Raw genomic sequence first — 23,186 nt, 5'->3', positions numbered from 1 at the left:
ATCCTGAGAAAACCACAATTCTAAAAGACACACATATCCCAGTGTTCACTGCAACATGTTCACCATTTACAATAGCCAGGACATGGAAGTAACCCAGATGTCTAGTGAGAGATGAATGGATAAAGAAGATGTGGTACACATATACAATGGAATATTATTCAGCCATAAAAAGGAATGAATTTGAGTCCATTCTAGTGAGGCAGATGAACCTAGAGTCTGTCACACAGAGTGAAGTAAGTCAGAAAGAGAAAAACAAATATCATATATTAACCCATATATATGGAATCTAAAACAGTGGTACTGATGAATCTCTTTGCTGGGCAGGAACAGAGATGGAGGCACAGAGGACAGACTTGTGGGACCCAGCAGGAGGAGGGGGAGGATGAACTGAAAGAGCAGCACTGAAACATACACATTACCACGTGTGAAAGAGCCGGGGGGAATCTGCTGTCCGGCACAGGCAGCTCAGCCCAGTGCTCTATGACAGCTTAGAGGGGTGGGAGGTAGGAGAGAGGCTGAAGGAGGAGGGGACATAAGCACACCTACAGCTGATTCATGTTGATGTATGGCAGAAACCAACACAATACTGTAAAGCAATTAACCTCCAGTTAAATAAATTTAAAAAAAAAAGATGTACCCATGTTCACTGTAGCATTACTTACAGTTGTCAACATATGGAGACAATCTAAGTGTCTACTGACAGATGAATGAAAAAAGGAAATGTCATATGTATATGTAATGGAATATAACTGAGCTATAAAAAAGAAGAAAGGTAGTTGCCAGAAGTTGGGGAGTGGACAGTGGGGGAAACGGATGAAGGGGGCCAAAAGGTACAGGCTTCTAGTTATAAAGTAAGTCACGAGGATGAATGCACAGCATGAAGACTGCAGTTACTACCACTATAAGTTGCTAAGATTAAAAATCTTCATTACAAGAAAAATACTGTAACTATGTATGGTAACAGATATTACCTAGACTTACTGTGGTGACCATTTTGTAACATATACTAACATCTAATCATTACGTTGCACACCTGTAACTAATGTTATTTGTCAGTTATACTGCAATTTTTAAAAGAAGTCTGAAATATCTATAACAATGCCCTACTCCAAAGAGAAAATTTTCTCAGTAAAGTCACTCTGTCCTTCAAATTGAATCCAGACCAAGAAAACAGATTAAATCAAATTATTTCTTTTAGCCATAGTTCTACAAAATTCCTATGATAACCTATAAAACAATTTAGTTTTATGTTTATTTTTAAAAGTCTAGCAATACCCAGTTACCTGCTTCTGATCTATTTATGTTGGCTAGCTAGACAGAAAAATGAGATGAAAGAACATGGGATTTCAGGTCAGCAATCCTCTGTATCACCAGTTATTTAACCTCTGAGATGCTCAGTTTTCAAATCTACAGAATGAGAATAACAATTACCTTTCAGTTTCACATCACTGGGGCTGCTGTAGTGAATTAGATGCCCCAAAGGAAATCAGGCCTGAATATTCATTGGAAGGACTGATGCTAAAGCTGAAGCTCCAATACTTTGGTCACCTGATGTGAAGAACTGACTCACTGGAAAAGACCCTGATGCTGGGAAAGACTGAAAGCAGGAGGAGAAGGGGACGACAGAGGATGAGATGGTTGGATGGCATTACCAACTCTATGGACATGAGTCTAAGCAAGCTCTAGGAGTTGGTGATAGACAGAGAAGCCTGGCATGCTGCCGTCCATGGGGTTGCCAAGATGACTGAGCAGCCAAACTGAACTGAAACCTGCTTTCTGAATAAGCTACCTCTTTCTGAATAAATCACCCCTTTCTCTGTCTCCCCCAGAGCACTTAGCACAGTGGTCTGCCCTCAGGACACCAAAGGACTTGCAGAATGATAGATAAAAATATAAGAACTCAAGGAAGCTTTACCTTATGGATTTGGTAAATGACACTGGGCTGAGTTATACTTAAAATGTCATTGTTGCCTTTCAGGGGCCTGGCATGATCTTTAAATTCTTGTCCTCGGAAGTCTTCTTCACTCAGCTTGTGCTGCTGGATCATGGTCCCCATCCCTCCATCAAGCACCATAATCCTCTCCTGCAGGATAGCTTCAATCTCATCTTGCAGGGTCTTCTTCATCCCTGCTTTAAAGAAAACGAAAATGTGAGTTTCCAAAATGAAAGGGGAAAAATACGTGTGCAGAGAGATTGCAGACTAAATTAAAATAATTCACAACAGGGAGTAAATGGGGCTCATAGATATATTCTCTCAATCCTGCAGACTTTGAAAAAGGCTGCCCCAAAATGTTTTCATTAAGTTACAACAATGCTTAATGAAACAAGAGGTTGTACACAGCACAGAATCACTGGTATAGCACTACATCAAGGTTAACGTAGGCTGTAGTTATTCCTGTTTCAAAGATGAGCACAACAGACAGCAGAGAGCCAATTGCTACAAGCCCAGGCCAGCTGCTGGAGGTCTGCAGGACTCCCTCCCCGTTGGCTCTGTGCATGTGCCCAGAATAAGACATAAGATTTGGTTTGATAACCGAAAGCCATCAATAATTCCAAACTGCCATTTAGACTGTTAAGTCTGACAGTCTCTTCCACTACCACCAGAACTCATGACAGGCTACCCAGTCTTGAAAAGCCCTAATGCATACTCCTTCCAATCCTATTTTCTGGTCTCCAAGAACTACTGGAAAGCCACAAAACCATGCTGATTGGAATCCTCGCAATTCCTAACTTTGAGCCTCTTCTTTGGTTCACCTTTTCTCAGCTCCCTCAACAACACTTCTCATACCTGCTGTCCCAGACCTCTGCTTGCCTTTAGCACAAAATCCTTCTCATCCTTTTAACTCAGAGGTGATTTCACCTAATCCTGTACAAGAGTCTTCTTTGGGGAGCTCCCCAAATTCACCCCCCCACACACACAGCACAAAATCCTCTTGTATCTTGGTTCCCTCTGCACCTAAAGAAGAACATGTGATCACTTCCACCCACACCTCCCACTGTCCTTCCCATTTACCCCTTCCCACCTCCAGCAATTCTACCTCAACCTATCTTCATGCTGTGGCTTCTTCCTCCACCACACTACTGAAATCACTCCCTAAAGTCACACATGGTCTTCTAATTATCAAAAACAATGGGCTCCAATCTAAGACTCAGATTCCAAGCTGTCCACTTGTTACAGCCTGCCCCTCAATCTACTGTCCAAAACCAAATTTGCCACATTCCCTGTCTGATTTCTCTATTTTTCTGAATGCATCACCCTTTGCAGAAAACTGACCTGACAACCTCAGTGTTACGTGACTCCTCATTCTCCTTGATAATCATATCTACTCAGATCTCAAGCCCTATAGCTCTGGCATCCAAAATGCCATCCATATTGGGCCCACCTTCCATCCCAGTGCCAACCCTTTCCTCAAGTCATTACCACACATTCAGCCATCATAGGTCCTCTGTGAGCTTCAGTTTGCATCCATGAAAACTAAGAAAGACAATGCCTGCTCACCCCAACTTCACGGAATTGTCTTATGGGTTAAAGGAAATCAGATACAAAGATGCTTTGTTTAAAAAAAAAAAAAAAATCAAGTGTCATACAAACTGTCATCTCAACCACCGGGGTGACTATACCTGGTCACCCTATGTTCCAATCCATCCTATGCACCAGATTCATCTTCCTAAAAAGCATGTTTAAACCAGTTGCTTCCAATGCTTCAACAATGCTTCCAATGCTTCCAACCTTCAACAATTCCCTACTGCCTACCAAACTTACTACAAGTTATTCAAAACAAACTACAATGACACCCACTGCTCTAGTCAACATGTACTTCTGTGCTCCCTGAGAGGGGAGAAAAGCTGGAGTAAAATGCAGCTGGCTCTAAGCTCTTTGAGCCTCTTGGAGGAAGACTGGGATTAGGCCAACTCATCTGTATCCCTAGCAATACCAAGGACAGTATCCAGCAGTTAAGTGTTCAGTAAGTATTTCCTAAACCGACACAGCAAAACAGTGAGGAAAGATGACAAGAGAAGGTATTTAAACCCCAAACCAGTAATGTATGAATATTTGTAAACTGGCAGTGGTGCAAATGTAAAACCCAGACCTTACTGTCCAGAGTCTTAGGTATTCTATAAAGAAACAGGGGATGGATGGTGGCTATAGAGCTATTGTGACTGAATGATTCCTTAATAGGCTTCAGAAAGGTTGTGCTAGCAACCTGTAAATTGGTGGGTATCTGGTTTCTTTCTCAAAGGGCATTATGTTTATTTCAGGGTTTACTATTCCTTTCAAAAACTGGCTAATTTTGTTTATTGAGCTAATAGGGGTAAGAAAACTGAAAAAGGAACAAAGTTAAGATCCAAAAATCCGAGCAGTAGTACTTCAAGCACCAAAGGAAAAAAAATCACTTCCTGAAAGTGTGAAGAAAAGGCAGGGCTTACTGAGACATATATAACAGAAAGACTGGTAGGCAACCGGGCAGTGGTTTGGTCATTTCCAATTAATGTCAACAAAGGCAATTCAGGGGTGGCATTAATTTAGACACCCCATGATGTGGCTGTCCTTCAGCTAAGAAACACTCAGAATTTGATATGATTAAGCTAATGGGGATAGGATGAAAAAAGCCAAGAAATCTGGGTTTTAGTCCCAGCTCTCAAAAGTAGCTATGGGGTTTTGGACAGGCTGTGTTTTGCCTTATCACAGGACATGTGACAACAGAACGAGATGATGCATTTGAAGGCATATTCCAGATGCTAACGACTGGAACTCTCATATCATAAAAGTCATGAGACATATAACCTTGGCATAATCACCCCATAAATGTTAGCAACTCCTATTATGTCATTATTATTGCATAGCTAATAAAAAGTAGAGCTAGGATTGAAACTCTAAAGGTTGCTTTCTATACTCTACAAGTCCAGTGGGTTAAGAAAAAGGATCACAGAAGCCTGAAGCTCTCAGTTCTGTTAAAGCTGGGGCAGGAGGCAGGAATAGCATGTTTACAGATTTAGAGATGAACTTGAATGTGGCACAGCAAACACAATAATCAGCAAAAATATCTACATGGAGATCCTTTCAGATGGGGAATAAAAAGAAAGATTAAAAACTTTAACCTATATGCTCAATTGAATTCCTTTCTTTTTCAAAGAATGTAGCTGCAACTCTTCCTAAAATGAGGGCATGTGTGATGAATCACCCAGTGGGTAGGAACACGGTGTCTGGGCGTGGTGAAGGGGCGCTGGAGGAGGGAGTAGCTCATGCGTGCCTGCATGCAATCAAAGGTTTTTCCCCAAACTTTAAACATTTTATTTTGTAATGGTGTATAGCCAATTAACAATGTTGTGGTTGTTTCAGGAGAACAGCAAAGGGACTCCCCCATACATATACATGTTAGCATTCTCCCCCAAACCTCCCTCCCCTGGAACATAACACTGAGCAGAGTTCCATCTGCTATACAATAGTCCCTGTTGGCTATCCAAGGTATTCAAGGGACTTCCCTGGTAGTTCTATGGTTAAGACTTCGCCTTCTAACAAAGGAGGCACAGGTTTGACCCCTGGTTGGGGAGCTAGTGGAGGTGATGGAATTCCAGTTGAGCTATTCCAAATCCTGAAAGATGATGCTGTGAAAGTGCTGTACTCAATATGCCAGCAAATTTGGAAAACTCAGCAGTGGCCACAGGACTGGAAAAGGTCAGTTTTCATTCCAATCCCAAAGAAAGGCAATGCCAAAGAATGCTCAAACGACCGCACAATTGCACTCATCTCACACGCTAATAAAGTAATGCTCAAAATTCTCCAAGCCAGGCTTCAGTAATACGTGAACCGTGAACTTCCTGATGTTCAAGCTGGTTTTAGAAAAGGCAGAGGAACCAGAGATCAAATTGCCAACATCTGCTGGATCATGGAAAAGGCAAAAGAGTTCCAGAAAAACATCTATTTCTGCTTTATTGACTATGCCAAAGCCTTTGACTGTGTGGGTCACAATAAACTGTGGAAAATTCTGAAAGAGATGGGAATACCAGACCACCTGACCTGCCTCTTGAGAAATCTGTATGCAGGTCAGGAAGCAACAGTTAGAACTGGACATGGAACAACAGACTGGTTCCAAATAGGAAAAGGAGTATGTCAAGGCTGTATATTGTCACCTGGCTTATTTAACTTCTATGCAGAGTACATCATGAGAAACGCTGGACTGGAAGAAGCACAAGCTGGAATCAAGATTGCCAGGAGAAATATCAATAACCTCAGATATGCAGATGACACCACCCTTATGGCAGAAAGTGAAGAAGAACTCAAAAGCCTCTTGATGAAGGTGAAAGTGGAGAGTGAAAAAGTTGGCTTAAAGCTCAACATTCAGAAAACGAAGATCATGGCATCCGGTCCCATCACTTCATGGGAAATAGACGGGGAAACAGTGGAAACAGTGTCAGACTTCATTTTTCTGGGCTCCAAAATCACTGCAGATGGTGACTGCAGCCATGAAATTAAAAGATGCTTACTCCTTGGAAGGAAAGTTATGACCAACCTAGATAGCATATTGAAAAGCAGAGACATTACTTTGCCAACAAAGGTCCGTCTAGTCAAGGCTATGGTTTTTCCAGTGCTCGTGTATGGATGTGAGAGTTGGACTGTAAAGAAGGCTGAGTGCTGAAGAATTGATGCTTTTGAACTATAGTGTTGCAGAAGACTCTTGAGAGTCCCTTGGACTGCAAGGAGATCCAACCAGTCCATTCTGAAAGAGATCAGCCCTGGGATTTCTTTGGAAGGAATGATGCTAAAGCTGAAACTCCAGTACTTTGGCCGCCTCATGTGAAGAGTTGACTCATTGGAAAAGACTCTGATGCTGGGAGGGATTGGGGGCAGGAGGAGAAGGGGACGACAGGATGAGATGGCTGGATGGCAACACTGACTCGATGGACGTGAGTCTGAGTGAACTTCAGGAGTTGGTGATGGACAGGGAGGCCTGGCGTGCTGCGACTCATGGGGTCACAAAGAGCTGGACACGACTGAGACTGAACTGAACTGAACTGAACTGGGGAGCTAAGATCCCATGTGCCTCAGAGCCAAGAAAACAAAACATAAAATAGAAACAATACTGTAACAAATTCAATAAAGACTTTAATAATGGTCCACATCAAAAAAAGTGCCCACTCTTGCCACTATTATTCAACATAGTTTTGGAAAACAGAGCCATGGCAGAGAATAAAAAGAAATAAAAGGAATCCAGAAGAAAAATAAGAGGTAAAACCCTCACTGTTTGCAGATGACATAATATTATACATCAGATCAGATCAGATCAGTCGCTCAGTCGTGTCCGACTCTTTGCGACCCCATGAATCGCAGCACGCCAGGCCTCCCTGTCCATCACCAACTCCCGGAGATCACTCAGACTCATGTCCATCGAGTCAGTAATGCCATCCAGCCGTCTCATCCTGTCGTCCCCTTCCCCTCTTGCCCCCAATCCCTCCCAGCATCAGAGTCTTTTCCAATGAGTCAACTCTTCACATGAGGCGGCCAAAGTACTGGAGTTTCAGCTTTAGCATCATTCCTTCCAAAGAAATCCCAGGGCTGATCTCCTTCAGAATGGACCGGTTGGATCTCCTTGCAGTCCAAGGGACTCTCAAGAGTCTTCTCCAACACCACAGTTCAAAAGCATAAATTCTTCAGCACTCAGCCTTCTTCACAGTCCAACTCTCACATCCATACACGAGCACTGGAAAAACCATAGCCTTGACTAGACGGACCTTTGTTGGCAAAGTAATGTCTCTGCTTTTCAATATGCTATCTAGGTTAGTCATAACTTTCCTTCCAAGGAGTAAGCGTCTTTTAATTTCATGGCTGCAGTCACCATCTGCAGTGATTTTGGAGCCCAGAAAAATGAAGTCTGACACTGTTTCCACTGTTTCCCCATCTATTTGCCATGAAGTGATGGGACCGGATGCCATGATCTTCGTTTTCTGAATGTTGAGCTTTAAGCCAACTTTTTCACTCTCCACTTTCACCTTCATCAAGAAGCTTTTGAGTTCCCCTTCACTTTCTGCCATAAGGGTGGTGTCATCTGCATATCTGAGGTTATTGATATTTCTCGCGGCAATCTTGATTCCAGCTTGTGCTTCTTCCAGTCCAGCGTTTCTCATGATGTACTCTGCATAGAAGTTAAATAAGCAGGATGACAATATACAGCCTTGACGTACTCCTTTTCCTATTTGGAACCAGTCTGTTGTTCCATGTCCAGTTCTAACTGTTGCTTCCTGACCTGCATACAGATTTCTCAAGAGGCAGGTCAGGTGGTCTGGTATTCCCATCTCTTTCAGAATTTTCCACAGTTTATTGTGACCCACACAGTCAAAGGCTTTGGCATAGTCAATAAAGCAGAAATAGATGTTTTTCTGGAACTCTTTTGCTTTTTTCCATGATCCAGCGGATGTTGGCAATTTGATCTCTGGTTCCTCTGCCTTTTCTAAAACCAGCTTGAACATCAGGAAGTTCACGGTTCACGTATTACTGAAGCCTGGCTTGGAGAATTTTGAGCATTACTTTATTAGCGTGTGAGATGAGTGCAATTGTGCGGTCGTTTGAGCATTCTTTGGCATTGCCTTTCTTTGGGATTGGAATGAAAACTGACCTTTTCCAGTCCTGTGGCCACTGCTGAGTTTTCCAAATTTGCTGGCATATTGAGTGCAGCACTTGCACAGCATCATCTTTCAGGATTTGGAATATTATACATAGAAAATCCTAAAGATGCCACCAGAACATTACTAGAATTAATCAGTGAAAATAGTGAAGTCACAGGATCTAAACTTAATATACAAAAATCCCTGCATTGTTATTTACTAACAATGGAAAATCTCAAACTAAGGGAACAATCCCATTCACAAATGCAACAAAAAGAATAAAATACCTAGGAATAAACCTATCTAAAGAGACAAAAGACCTGTATGCAGAAAACTATAAGACACTAATGAAAGAAATCAAAGATGACACAAGAGAGATGGAGAGAGATACTATGTTCTTGGATTGGAAGAATCAATTTTGTGAAAATAATCATACCACCAAAACAATCTACAGATTCACTGAAATCTCTATCAACTATCAATGGTATTTTTCACAGAGCTAGAACAATTTCACAATGTGTATGGAAACACAAAAGACCTCAAATAGCCAAAGCAATCTTGAGAAAGAAAAAGAGAGATGGAAGAATCAACCTTCCTGACTTCACACTATACCACAAAGCTTCAGTCATCAAGACAGTATGGTACTGGCACAAGACACCAAATATAGACCAACAGAATCAGATAAAAAGCCCAGAGGTAAACCCATGCACCTATGGTACCTTGTCTTTGACAAAGGAGGAAGAATAAAAGAATATACAATGGAGAAAAGACAGCCTCTTCAATAAGTGGTGCTGAGAAAACTGGACTGCTACATGTAAAAGAATAAAACTAGCACATTTCATAACACCATGCACAAAAATAAACTCAAAATGGATTAAAGACTTAAATAAATGTAAGCCCAGAAACTGTAAACCTCTTTGAGAAAAACATACGCAGTATACTCTTGGACATAAATCACAGCAAGATCCTCTTTGACTCACCTCCGAGAGTAATAAAAATAAAAATAAACAAATGGGGCCTAATTAAACTTAAAGGCTTTTGCACAGCAAAGGAAACCATAAACAAGATGAAAAGACAACAGTGAGAATGGGAGAAAATAACTGCAAATGAAACAACTGACAAGGATTAATCTCCCAAATATATAAACAGCTCATACAGCTCAATATAATATCAGAAAAACAAACAGCCCAGTCAAAAAATGAGCAAAAGACCTGAACAGGCATTTCTCCAAAGAAGACATACAGGTGGCCAATAAACACATGAAAAGATGCCCAATATAATTAGTTATTAGAAAAATCTAAATCAAAACTACAATGAGGTATCGCCTTACACCAGTCAGAATGGCCGTCATCAAAAAAAATCTACAAACAATAAAAATTACAGAGGATGTAGAGAAAAGGGAACCCTCCTCCACTGTTGGTAGGAATGTAAATTGAAGCAGGCACTATGGAGAACAGTATGGAGATTCCTTTTAAAACTAGGAATAAAACTACCATATGATCCAGCAATCCCACTACTGTGCGTAGACCCTGAGAAAAACCACAATTCTAAGAGACACATGTACCCCAGTGTTCATTGCTGCACTATTTACAATAGCCAGGACATGGAATCAGTCTAGGTGTCCATCCACAGATGAATAAAGATGTGGTACATAAATAACAATGGGATATTTCTCAGCCATAAAAAAGAATGAATTTGAGTCAGTTCTAGTGAGGTGGATGAAGCTAGAACCTATTAAAACAGAGTAAAGTTAAGTCAGAAAGAGAAAAACAAATATCATTTTTAACACTTATATATGGACTCTAGAAAAATAGGATTGATGAACCTATCTGCAGGGAAAGAATGGAGATGCAGGTACAGAGAATGGACTTGTGGACTCAGTGGGAAAAGAAGAGAGCAAATGGATGGAGAAAGCAGCATCAACATATATACAGTACCACCAATTCAATGGACATAAACTTGTGCAAATTGCGGGAGATGGTGAGGGACAGGGAGGCCGGGCGTGCTACAGTCCACAGGGTTGCAAAGAGTTGGACACAACTTGGTGACTGAACAACAATAAAGTATAAAACAGAAGTTGCTTTATAACACAAGGAGCCCAGCCTGGCGCTCTGTGATGACTTAGAGGGGTGGGGGAGGGGGCAGGAGGGGGGCTTTAAGAGGGAGAGGATATACATATAATTATGGCTGATTCTCTCTTCAAGAAAATTAGAGATACCAAGGGGACATTTCATGCAAAGATGGGCTCAATAAAGAATAGAAATGGTATGGACCTAACAGAAGCAGAAGATATTAAGAAGAGGTGGCAAGAATACACAGAAGAACTGTACAAAAAAGATCTTCATGACCCAGAAAATCATGATGATGTGATCACTGACCTAGAGCCAGACATCCTGGAATGTGAAGTCAAGTGGGCCTTACAAATCATCACTACGAACAAAGCTAGTGGAGGTGATGGAATTCCAGTTGAGCTATTTCAAATCCTGAAGATGATGCTGTGAAAGTGCTGCACTCAATACGCCAGCAAATTTGGAAAACTCAGCAGTAGCCACAGGACTGGAAAACGTCAGCCTTCATTCCAATCACAAAGAAAGGCAATGCCAAAGAATGCTCAAACTACAGCACAATTGCACTCATCTCACATACTAGCACGGAGAAGGCAATGGCATCCCACTCCAGGACTCTTGCCTGGAAAATCCCATGGATGGAGGAGCCTGGTGGGCTACAGTCCATGGGGTCGCTGAGAGTCGGACACGACTGAGCGACTTCACTTTCACTTTTCACTCTTATGCATTGGAGAAGGAAATGGCAACCCACTCCAGTGTTCATGCCTTGAGAATCCCAGGGACAGGGGAGCCTGGTGGGCTGCCGTCTATGGGGTCACACAGAGTTGGACACGACTGAAGTGACTTAGCAGCAGCAGCACATACTAGCAAAGTAATGCTCAAAATTCTCCAAGCCAGGCTTCAGCAATACGTGAACCCTGAACTTCCTGATGTTCAAGCTGGTTTTAGAAAAGGCAGAGGAACCAGAGATCAAATTGCCAACATCCGCTGGATCATGGAAAAAGCAAGAGTTCCAGAAAAACATCTATTTCTGCTTTATTGACTATGCCAAAGCCTTTGACTGTGTGGATCACAATCAACTGTGGAAAATTCTGAAAGAGATGGGAATACCAGACCACCGGACCTCCCTCTTGAGAAACCTATATGCAGGTCAGGAAGCAACAGTTAGAATTGGACATGGAACAACAGACTGGTTCCAAATAGGAAAAGGAGTACGTCAAGGCTGTATATTGTCATCTTGCTTATTTAACTTCTATGCAGAGTACATCATGAGAAACGCTGGACTGGAAGAAGCACAAGCTGGAATCAAGATTGCCAGGAGAAATATCAATAACCTCAGATATGCAGATGACACCACCCTTATGGCAGAAAGTGAAGAGGAACTCAAAAGCCTCTTGATGAAGGTGAAAGTGGAGAGTGAAAAAGTTGGCTTAAAGCTCAACATTCAGAAAACAAAGATCATGGCATCCGGTCCCATCACTTCATGGGAAATAGATGGGGAAACAGTGGAAACAGTGTCAGACTTCATTTTTCTGGGCTCCAAAATCACTGCAGATGGTGACTGCAGCCATGAAATTAAAAGACGCTTACTCCTTGGAAGGAAAGTTATGACCAACCTAGATAGCATATTAAAAAGTAGAGACATTACTTTGCTAACAAAGGTCCATCTAGTCAAGGCTATGGTTTTTCCTGTGATCATGTATGGATGTGAGAGTTGGACTGTAAAGAAGGCTGAGTGCTGAAGAATTTATGCTTTTGAACCGTGGTGTTGGAGAAGACTCTTGAGAGTCCCTTGGACTGCAAGGAGATCCAACCAGTCCATTCTGAAGGAGATCAGCCCTGGGATTTCTTTGGAAGGAATGATGCTGAAGCTGAAACTCCAGTACTTTGGCCACCTCATGTGAAGAGTTGACTCAATGGAAAAGACTCTGATTCTGGGAGGGATTGGGGGCAGGAGGAGAAGGGGACGACAAAGCATGAGATGGCTGGATGGCATCACTGATTCGATGGACGAGAGTCTGAGTGATCCCCAGGAGTTGGTGATGGACAGGGAGGCCTGGTATGCTGCGATTCATGGAGTCACAAAGAGTTGGACACGACTGAGTGACTTTATTGAACTGAACTGATGGCTGATTCTTGTTGTATGGCAGAAATCAACACAACATTGTAAAACAATCTTCTCCAATTAAAAAATAAATTACAAAAACTAAAATGGTCCACATTGAAAAAAAGTCTTAAAAAATAAAAAAGTATTCAAACCTTTGAGGAAAAAAAAAAATCCCAGTTTTTTCTACAAAGAAATATGTCTTTTGGCATCAGTAAAATGGCCAGTAGTTTATCAGGAAGGTAGATCAGTTGGTCAAGAATCCACCTGCAATGCAGGAGACTGGGGTTCAATCCCTGGGTCAGGAAGATCCCCTGCAGAAGAAAATGGCAGCCCACTCCAGTATGCTTGCCTGAAAAATCCCATGGACAGAGGATCCTGATGGGCTACAGTCCGTGGGGTCGCAAGAATCAGACAGGACTTAGCAACTAAAACCATCACCATCAACCAAAATGATCAGTAAATACCATATGATTTACATGTCTTTGTACTTCTTTCTCCTCCACTGACCAAGTACACAAGAGTTTAAGGAGATAGAAATAAGAAAGCAAAGTTAACATAACAACAAAAGAAATGCCCTCCCTCCGTGCACCCTGGTCTCCTTCATCAGAGCTGGTTTGGCCTTTCTCTACTCACTGCAAATCTGACAGCGGAGTGTGCCCCTACTTGGCCTATTTTCAAAAAAGGGCTAAGCATTTTCCCAAGAGGCCTCTAATGTATTCACTTTTCAAATCAGAAATATAAATTGTTTTCAATCTTTAAGATAGTTCACCATTTACCATAAAACAACCCCATCCCCACACAAATCCTGATAGCTTGTTAAGAGTTATCATATATATAAGAGACAAAAGGTTTTTTAAAAAACTCTAAACAAAACATGTAATTTTTTAAATAAGAAGCTTGACCAACTTAACTCTGTAATTTATGTGGAAGACTAAAAGCCCAAAAAGAACTAACTTAACTTTAAAAAAGTAGAAAGAGATTACTTGACCTATCAAATATTATTATATACTACAAGATATTATAAAATAAGGAAAGTAAGATATAGAATATCTTCTCACTTAGCACATGGCAAGACATCTAAAGACTTAAATAGCTCAACCTATAATTTTTTTTTTAAGTAAATTTGATTACATAAAAACAAAGGATTTCTGTCAAATGAAAGTCACCACTGACAAAAGTAATAAACAGATTATCAACTGAAGGAAGATTCTGCAATGTCAAACTGAAAGGTACTGGGACTTCCCTGGCGGTCCAGTGGTTAGGACTCTGCGCTTTCACTGCTGGGGCCCAGGGTTAGATCCCTGGTCAGGGAATTAAGATCCTGCAAACCACACAGCACAGCCAAAGGAAGGGGAAAAAAAAAAAAAAAACCTGAAAGAGACTAAAATCTATAACATACCAGGAGCTCCTACAAATCAATAAGAAATTAAACAGAAAAATGGGCAAAAGATGTGAATAGGCAAATCGAGGGAGGGAAAAACTGAATACTCAACAATATATGAAGAGATGCTCCAACTATAAGCCATCAGAGCGACATGAATTAAAACAAGACAAAACCAATATATATGCAATGGATGGGCAGTAATTAGAAGATTGGATAATACCAAAGAAAATCAGAACCCTTGCTTTTTGGAATGTAGACAGATACAGTCATTCTGGAGAGCAACCTAGCAGGAGTCAGTAAAATTAAGCATGTGGAAAACTCAACAGTCTCACTCCTGAGTGTATTTCCCAAACAAAGGCTCCACTGATGCATAGAGAACATATCAGAGGATATTAGAGAAGTCGCAAATTGGAGACAACCTTGGGAAATGGCAAAGTCAAATGTGCAGGATGCTCGTGTGTGGAATACTACTGAGTGGTAGCCAGATTTACCACTGTATTGCTCTATTGATTGAGTGAGGAAGTCAGAAACGGCTAACTAGTGAAGTCACTCAGTCGTGTCTGACTCTTTGCGACCCCATGGACTGTAGCCTACCACGCTCCTCTGTCCATGGGATTTTCCAGGCAAGAGTACCAGAGTGGGTTGCCATTTCCTTTTCCAATGCATGAAAGTGAAAAGTGAAAGTGAAGTCGCTCAGTCATGTCCGACTCTTGGCAACCTCATGGACTGCAGCCTACCAGGCTCCTCTGTCCATGGGATTTTCCAGGCAAGAGTACTGGAGTGGGGTGCCATTGCCTTCTCCGGCTCTAGTCCTGTTCAACTCTTTGCGACTCTATGGACTGTAGCCTGCCAGGCTCCTCTGTCCATAGGATTCCGCAGGCAAGAATACTGGAGTAGGTTGCCATGCCCTTCTCCAAGGGATCTTCCCGACCCAGGGATAGAACCTGAGTCTCCTGCATCTCCTGCATTGCAGGTACCACCTGGGATGATATATATAAATAACACAGTCTAAAAGAGAAAGACACAAGGAATGTCCTTGTCCAGTAAGCCTAAGAGATCACAATGTTTTTCCCAGCTTGAAAGGACCTAGTCAATATACTTTATTTGGGTGATTTTTTTTCTACCCATTAATGTTTTATTTCCCAGTAATGATACCATGATTCATAGTAAATGCTCCAAAGAGTAAACAAACATGGCATTAACTGGTTAAAGGACCAATTAGATGTTGAGATGGGTAAGTCAGTATCACCCTTAAGAACCATCCTAAATAATGGTTCTTTAAAACAAGAACCATCCTAAAGACAAGATGATGGCATAAACCAATAAACCCCAAATACACATGATTTTAAGTAATAAATTACTGTCAAGAACACAGTTACTCTATAGACAGAATGATCCCATGTAGCTCTGATTTACTTAGGACTCCCACATCCACTGCACTAACTGGGGAAAACACAGAGCAAGGAAAAGAATTTTGCATTATAAACAAATGATCCCAACACTTCTCAGCACTTTCCTGACTTGACTATATTAAAGACTATCTTCAGTTCAGTTCAGTCGCTCAGTCATGTCCGACTCTTTGCGACCCCATGAATCGCAGCATGCCAGGCCTCCCTGTCCGGGAGGGACCGGAACACCAACTCCCGGAGTTCACCCAAACTCATGTCCATCGAGTCGGTGATGCCATCCAGCCACCTCATCTTCTGTCGTCCCCTTCTCCTCATAAGTCCCTTGCAAGACACTTCATTTCTGAATCTCTAACTTCTAGTTTGCACCAATGTGCTACATTTTGTAGACATGTCTTTACTTGTGCAATATTCCACTTCTGAAATAGCATACTATTTCTCCTTTGATTTTAATGAGACCGGGAAGGATTAGAAACATGTAACTACTGCTGCTGCTGCGTCGCTTCAGTCACGTCTGACTCTGTGCGACCACATAGACAGCAGCCCACTAGGCTCCTCCGTCCCTGGGATTCTCCAGGCAAGAACACTAGAGTGGGTTGCCATTTCCTTCTCCAGAGCTAGATTCAAACACTTAACAATTTTCCTTTCATCTGCTGTAAAAAGATCACTATTTAAACTATTCTAAATCTTCAGGGGTTTTTGCTCCAGATACATTCAGATAAAAAAGAAATCACATACTTCATTTTTTTAAATTACATGGGAAAAGGAAGGTCAGAAGTCATCAGTAAAAAATACTGTTCAAATAAACAAATGATATCCCTGTGGGAGATATAGGTCTCACTTTACAGTAACAGTGATAAAATGTTTCTTAGTCACATATCCACCTGTTTCATGAATAATTCTAATGGTCCCATTTATCAGGACCTTAGAATCAAAGGGTCACTAGCTTACCTCTGAAAAATTTCAGTTATGGAATTCCTGAGCTGAAGATCCTTATCTGTCACATCTACTGTTATGTCCTTGTTACTGATTCTCTTGTTTCTTCACTTGCTACTTCATACCTCACAAGTTTTAATAGGTGTATTTGTTCACAAATTACAATCAGGGAGGGCATTAAAGACCTAGAGCTCATTTTAAAACTGAAAATATTGATATACTTAGTTATTGTGTTAGTTTTCTTTTTCCTCATTGTTAATGTGAGAGTCACCAACATCAAAATCACCTGGAATTATTACCCCTTATCCCAACCTACTGAGTACCCACTAATCTATTCTAACATAGTTATTTTACACACACTAGAGTTGACAGAACTACTGTTGTTACCTCGAAGTGGAGAAAAAAAAGTTCAATGCAGTTGCAAATAGCTTTCTGGGCTTCCTTATTTCTCAGCACCTGAACCTTCTTTGGCTTAGATGCTCAATAAATATATTGAATAAGAACGTTCAATCATGCAAAACTTCTATAAGGCCCGGACGGAATACGGTACATCAAACTGAAAAGTTTAGTTACCCTGGCGCTCAGAATATGTTTCGGGGGCACGTGTCGGGGCGTGCTTTATGGATTTGATGGTTTGTCCACCTTGAGAGGAAGCCGGGTGGGTCGGGGAGAGAAGGAACGCAGGCAGCGAGAAAACACGGGACCTCAGGGTTCGCACGTTCAGAGGCGCCGCCCGCCCCCAGGGAAAGCTAACAAGGTGTCTCCGGGTGGTAACTGAATCACCCTAGAGATTTGGAGGTATTAAAGCACCGAAGCGCGGAGAGCGGGTCGCTGCGTTACCAGATGGCGTCAGGTCCTGGAGCGTGGGGGCCATGCTCCGGAGTCTTCTTTCTCCTCCTCCGGCCGGGGGACGCGGCAGAAAAGACGCACCCTCCACACGTGACGGCCCAGAGCCACGCCAGCCAGCGCCGGGCCAGTAGTTCACAGAAGGTCGGGGTCCCAAGGACACTGAGGGGCCTGCCCGCAACCAGACCCGACAGCGGGGCTTCCGTCAGGGCCAGAGCGCCGCGCGGCGCTGACAGGAGGCGCCCGGCCCAGACCGCTGCTCAGACACGTGCTTTCTTCTCGGTCACCTGGCCTGTCCTCGGCAAAGGCCTGGCGGCTAAACCAGCGCGACCGGAGGCCGAGTCGACAGGAGGACGCGGGCCTGACCCGAAGAGGAGGACGACGTGGCGACCGAGGCGCGGGGCCACGGCTGGCAGTCCCCGGTGGGTTTGGGTAACTCAGAAAACTGTTATTCTGCGCGCAATCCGGCCTCGCAGTGGGAGGTCCCGCCCCTTCAGGCCCGCGATTGGTCTATAGGAGCCCGTAGCGACTCTATTGGCTGACCGATTCAACCACTCATATGAGGCTTTGTCGCCCCCTCCCCCGCCCCCCCCCCCCCGGGATTTCTGGGAGATGTAGTTCAGGATCCCAGGTGACCCTCTGAGGTTTTGCGCGTCTCAGTCCAGCGTCTGAAAGTGTGGCCACCAGTAGTCTCCCCAAATTTAAATCCTGGTACGAAGTTGGCGCTGACTTCAAAATGTATTAATACGATGTCAAGAGGCTGGTACTTGAAGTCTGGAAGAGCAGGTACTAGTCACGCTTTACTGTTAACTGGCTTTGGGCAACATAATCTCAGGCTCCACTCTACACTTTATAAGAAAGGAAATGATAGGGTGGTGATAATTACTATTTTACAAGGTTGTTGTAGGGATTAGTAGTAGGATCGTGTGAACGTGCTGGGAAACTCTGAAGTACATACATGCATGTTAATTGTCACTTTTTGACAATAAACATTTATTAAGCACACACTATGTGTCAGACTTTAGACTACACGCTCGGAATGCAAAGACAGACAAACTACATCATATCCCCACCTTTCTCTTAAGAGGAAGAACTCACAATCTGACTAAGAATAATAATTTAACAGAAAAAAAAAAAATCACATGTAGTGTACCAAAGAAACTCAGAACCCCAAGGGTGTTGGGGGAAGATTTCAAAGGAGAAGCTGAGTTCTAAAGAGAAAGTATGTGCCAAGTTAAGGCCATTTTTGTAGAGAGAAACTAATGGGAAGAAACAGCACTTGAGAGAATTTGAAAATAAAGGACAGCTGTGTAAAATGAGATGGTTGGATGATAGCATCAACTCAGTAGACATGAGTCTGAGCAAACTCCAGGAGATGGTGAAGGACAGGGGAGCCTGGCGTGCTGCAGTCCATGGGGCCGCAAAGAGTTGGACATGACTTGGCGACTGAACAACAACAACAACAACCAGTTTTGTGGAAGACAATTTTTCGATGGCCCAGCTGGCAGGGGATGGTTTCAGGGTGGTTCAAGCTTCTTACATTTATTGTACACATTATTTCTAATCTAATGCCATTGCTGGTCTGACAGGGGATACTGATCCTTGGTCCAGAGTTTGGGGACCCTTGGCTTAGAGGGTAGGACAAATGATAATCAAGTATATCTTTATAAAGCAAGATTAGTACCCTGGAGAAAGATCTCTATAAGCTAGTGTCTGTCATCATCCTTGTTTACTGATGAGAAAACCAAAGTAAAGAGAGGTTGGCTGATCAGAGGGCAAGAGTGCAATGCTGTTTACAATTCATTGATCACAACCAGTTGCAGATTTTTTTGTTTCTTCTCCACCCCCACTGCTTTACTTAACTAACCTAGAAGAAAAGGGCAAAAAAAAAAAAAAAACAGAGAGAAGTTAAACTGCCCAAGGTCACATTTCTAAGAGGTGATAAAGCTGGGCTTCAAACCTGGGAAAACTGGTTTCAACATTCCCCCTGTTTATCACTAAGCCCTAATACTTTATTTGAACAGCTGATGAAAGAGCCCCCTTTCCAGAACAATGGACACACCAAATTGCTTGCAATTTCCATTGTTACTCAGATTCCCTGGCCTTAATTTACAGAATAAAGTGAGTTTATAAAATGTCACCTCACTGTTAACATTAAATAAATGTTGTCATTCATGAAACCTGGAATCTTAAATATTCTATATTTTCAATGGGAGATATTCTTACTTGGCGTTTGGGGCCAGATAAAACTTTAATCTTAAGATCAAAGCAGAGCAGCGGCTGTGCTTTGCTGGAGTACCTGTAAAGAGATACCCCACGTCCAAGGTAAGAGAAACCCAAGTAAGACGGTAGGTGTTGCGAGAAGGCATCAGAGAGCAGACACACAGAAACCATAATCACAGAAAACTAGTCAATCTAATTACATGGACCACAGCTTTGTCTAACGCAATGAAACTAAGCCATGCCATGTGGGGCCACCCAAGACAGGCGGGTCATGGTGGAGAGGTCTGACAGAATGTGGTCCACTGGAGAAGGGAATGGCAAACCACTTCACTTTTCTTGCCTTGAGAACCCCATGAACCGTATGAAAAGGCAAAATGATAGGATACTGAAAGAGGAACTCCCCAGGTCAGTAGGTGCCCAATATGCTACTGGATATCAGTGGAGAAATAACTCCAGAAAGAATGAAGGGATGGAGCCAAAGCAAAAACAATACCCAGCTGTGGATATGACTGGTGATAGAAGCAAAGTCTGATGCTGTAAAGAGCAATACTGCATAGGAACCTGGAATGTCAGGTCCATGAATCAAGGCAAATTGGACGTGGTCAAACAAGAGATGGCAAGAGTGAACATCTACATTCTAGGAATCAGTGGACTAAATGGGTTCACTGGAATGGGTGAATTTAACTCAATGACCATTATATGTACTACTGCGGGCAGGAATCCCTCAGAAGAAATGGAGTAGCCATTATGGTCAACAAAAGAGTATGAACTGCAGTACTTGGATGAAATCTCAAAAACAACAGAATGATATCTGTTCATTTCCAAGGCAAACCACACAGTAATCCAAGTCTATGCCCCAACCAGTAACGCTGAAGAAGCTGAAGTTGAACGGTTCTATGAAGACCTACAAGACCTTGTAGAACTAACACCCAAAAAAGATGTCCTTTTCATTATAGGGGACCGGAATTAAAAAGTAGGAAGTCGAGAAACAACCGGAGTAACAGGCAAATTTGGCCTTGGAATACGGAATGAAGCAGGGCAAAGGCTAATAGAGTTTTACCATGAGAACGCACTGGTCATAACAAACACCCTCTTCCAACAACACAAGAGAGGACCCTACACATGGACATCACCAGATGGTCAACATCAAAATCAGATTGATTATATTCTTTGAAGCCAAAGATGGAGAAGCTCTATACAGTCAGCAAAAACAAAACCAGGAGCTGACTGTGACTCAGATCATGAACTCCTTATTGCCAAATTCAGACTGAAATTGAAGAAAGTAGGGAAAACCACTAGACCATTCAGGTACGACCTAAATCAAATCCTGTATAATTATACAGTGGAAGTGAGAAATAGATTTAAGGGCCTAGATCTGATAGAGTGCCTGATGAACTATGGAATGAGGTTCGTGACATTGTACAGGAGACAGGGATCAAGACCATCCCATGGAAAAGAAATGCAAAAAAGCAAAATGGCTGTCTGAGGAGGCCCTACAATAGCTGTGAAAAGAAGAGAAGTGAAAAGCAAAGGAGAAAAGGAAAGATATAAACATCTGAATGCAGAGTTCCAAAGAATAGCAAGAAGAGATAAGAAAGCCTTCCTCAGCGACCACTGCAAAGAAATAGAGGAAAACAACAGAATGGGAAAGACTAGAGATCTCTTCAAGAAAATTAGAGATACCAAGGGAACATTTCATGCAAAGATGGGCACAATACAGGGCAGAAATGGTATGGACCTAACAGAAGCAGTAGATATTAAGAAGAGGTGGCAAGAATACACAGAAGAACTGTACAAAAAAGATCTTCACAACCGAGATAATCACAATGGTGTGATCACTCACCTAGAGCCACACATCCTAGAATGTGAAGTCAAGTGGGCCTTAGAAAGCATCACTACGAACAAAGCTAGTGGAGATGATGAAAGTCCAGTTGAGCTATTTCAAATCCTGAAAGATGATGCTGTGCAAGTGCTGCACTCAATATGCCAGCAAATTTGGACAACTCAGCAGTGGCCACAGGACTGGAAAAGGTCAGTTTTCATTCCAATCCCAAAGAAGACAATGCCAAAGAATGCTCAAACTACCACACAATTGCACTCAACTCACACGCTAGTACAGTAATACTCAAAATTCTCCAAGCCAGGCTTCAGCAATATTTGAACCATGAACTTCCAGATGTTCAAGCTGGTTTTAGAAAAGGAAGAGGAACCAGAGATCAAATTGCCAACATCTGCTGCTGCTGCTGCTGCTGCTACTAAGTCGCTTCAGTTGTGTCCGACTCTGTGCGACCCCACAGACGGCAGCCCACCAGGCTCCGCCATCCCTGGGATTCTCCAGGCAAAAACACTGGAGTGGGTTTCCATTTCCTTCTCCAATGCATGAAAGTGAAAAGTGAAAGTGAAGTCAGTTGCTCAGTCGTATCCAACTCTTGGCGACCCCATGGACTGTAGCCCACCAGGCTCCTCCATTCATGGAATTTTCCAGGCAAGAGTACTGGAGTGGGTTGCCATTGCCTTCTCTGGCCAACACCCGCTGGATCATTGAAAAAGCAAGACAGTTCCAGAAACACATCTATTTCTGCTTTATTGACTATGCCAAAGCCTTTGACTGTGTGGATCACAATCAACTGTGGAAAATTCTGAAAGAGATGGGAATACCAGACCACCTCACCTGCCTCTTAAGAAGGTCATGCAGGTCAGGAAGCAACAGTTAGAACTGGACATGGAACAACAGACTGGTTCCAAATAGGAAAAGGAGTATGTCAAGGCTGTATATTGTCACCCTGCTTATTTAACTTCTATGCAGAGTACATCTTGAGAAACACAGGGCTGGAAGAAGCACAAGCTGGAATCAAGATTGCCGCGAGAAATATCTGTAACCTCAGATAGGCAGATGACACCACCCTTATGGCAGAAAGTGAAGAGGAACTCAAAAGCCTCTTGATGAAGGTGAAAGTGGAGAGTGAAAAAGTTGGCTTAAAGCTCAACATTCAGAAAACGAAGATCATGGCATCTGGTCCCATCACTTCATGGGAAATAGATGGGGAAACAGTGGAAACAGTGTCAGACTTTGTTTTTTGGGGCTCCAAAATCAGCCATGAAATTAAAAGACACTTACTCCTTGGAAGGAAAGTTATGACCAACCTAGATAGCATATTCAAAAGCAGAGACATTACTTTGCCAACAAAGGTCCGTCTAGTCAAGGCTATGGTTTTTCCTGTGGTCATGTATGGATGTGAGAGTTGGACTGTGAAGAAAGCTGAGCACCGAAGAATTGATGGTTTTGAACTGTGGTGTTGGAGAAGACTCTTGAGAGTCCCTTGGACTGCAAGGAGATCCAACCAGTCCATTCTGAAGGAGATCAGCTCTGGGTGTTCTTTGGAAGGAATGATGCTAAAGCTGAAACTCCAGTACTTTGGCCACCTCATGCGAAGAGTTGACTCATTGGGAAAGACTCTGATTCTGGGAGGGATTGGGGGCAGGAGGAGAAGGGAACAACAGAGGATGAGATGGCTGGATGGCATCACCGACTCGATGGACATGAATTTGAGTGAACTCCGGGAGTTGGTGATGGACAGGGAGGCCTGGCGTACTGCGATTCATGGGGTCACAAAGAG

At 42.6% G+C, this 23,186-nt stretch overlaps 1 protein-coding gene across 2 annotated transcripts in view; it reads right to left on the bottom strand.

Annotated features, from left to right (window-relative positions):
* The window catches only part of MTR (5-methyltetrahydrofolate-homocysteine methyltransferase), a 136,129-nt gene extending 118,311 nt beyond the window's left edge, over nt 1-17,818 (bottom strand). Inside the window, exons 1-2 of one of the 2 annotated variants that reach the window (XM_061404931.1) lie at nt 17,341-17,818; nt 1,916-2,127 (exon numbers count right to left, since the gene is read on the bottom strand). In XM_061404931.1, the coding sequence (XP_061260915.1) occupies nt 1,916-2,127; nt 17,341-17,374 (246 nt within the window). In that variant the 5' untranslated portion in view covers nt 17,375-17,818. Of the gene's footprint in view, nt 1-1,915; nt 2,131-17,340 lie in introns of both variants that reach the window. The other variant, XM_061404930.1, reaches the window with a different exon arrangement.
* Nucleotides 17,819-23,186: the final 5,368 nt, after the last annotated feature.

This window comes from Bos javanicus, chromosome 28, assembly GCF_032452875.1.
Source record: "Bos javanicus breed banteng chromosome 28, ARS-OSU_banteng_1.0, whole genome shotgun sequence".
NCBI lineage: Eukaryota > Metazoa > Chordata > Mammalia > Artiodactyla > Bovidae > Bos > Bos javanicus.
This window is presented reverse-complemented; position numbering and strand designations above follow the sequence as displayed.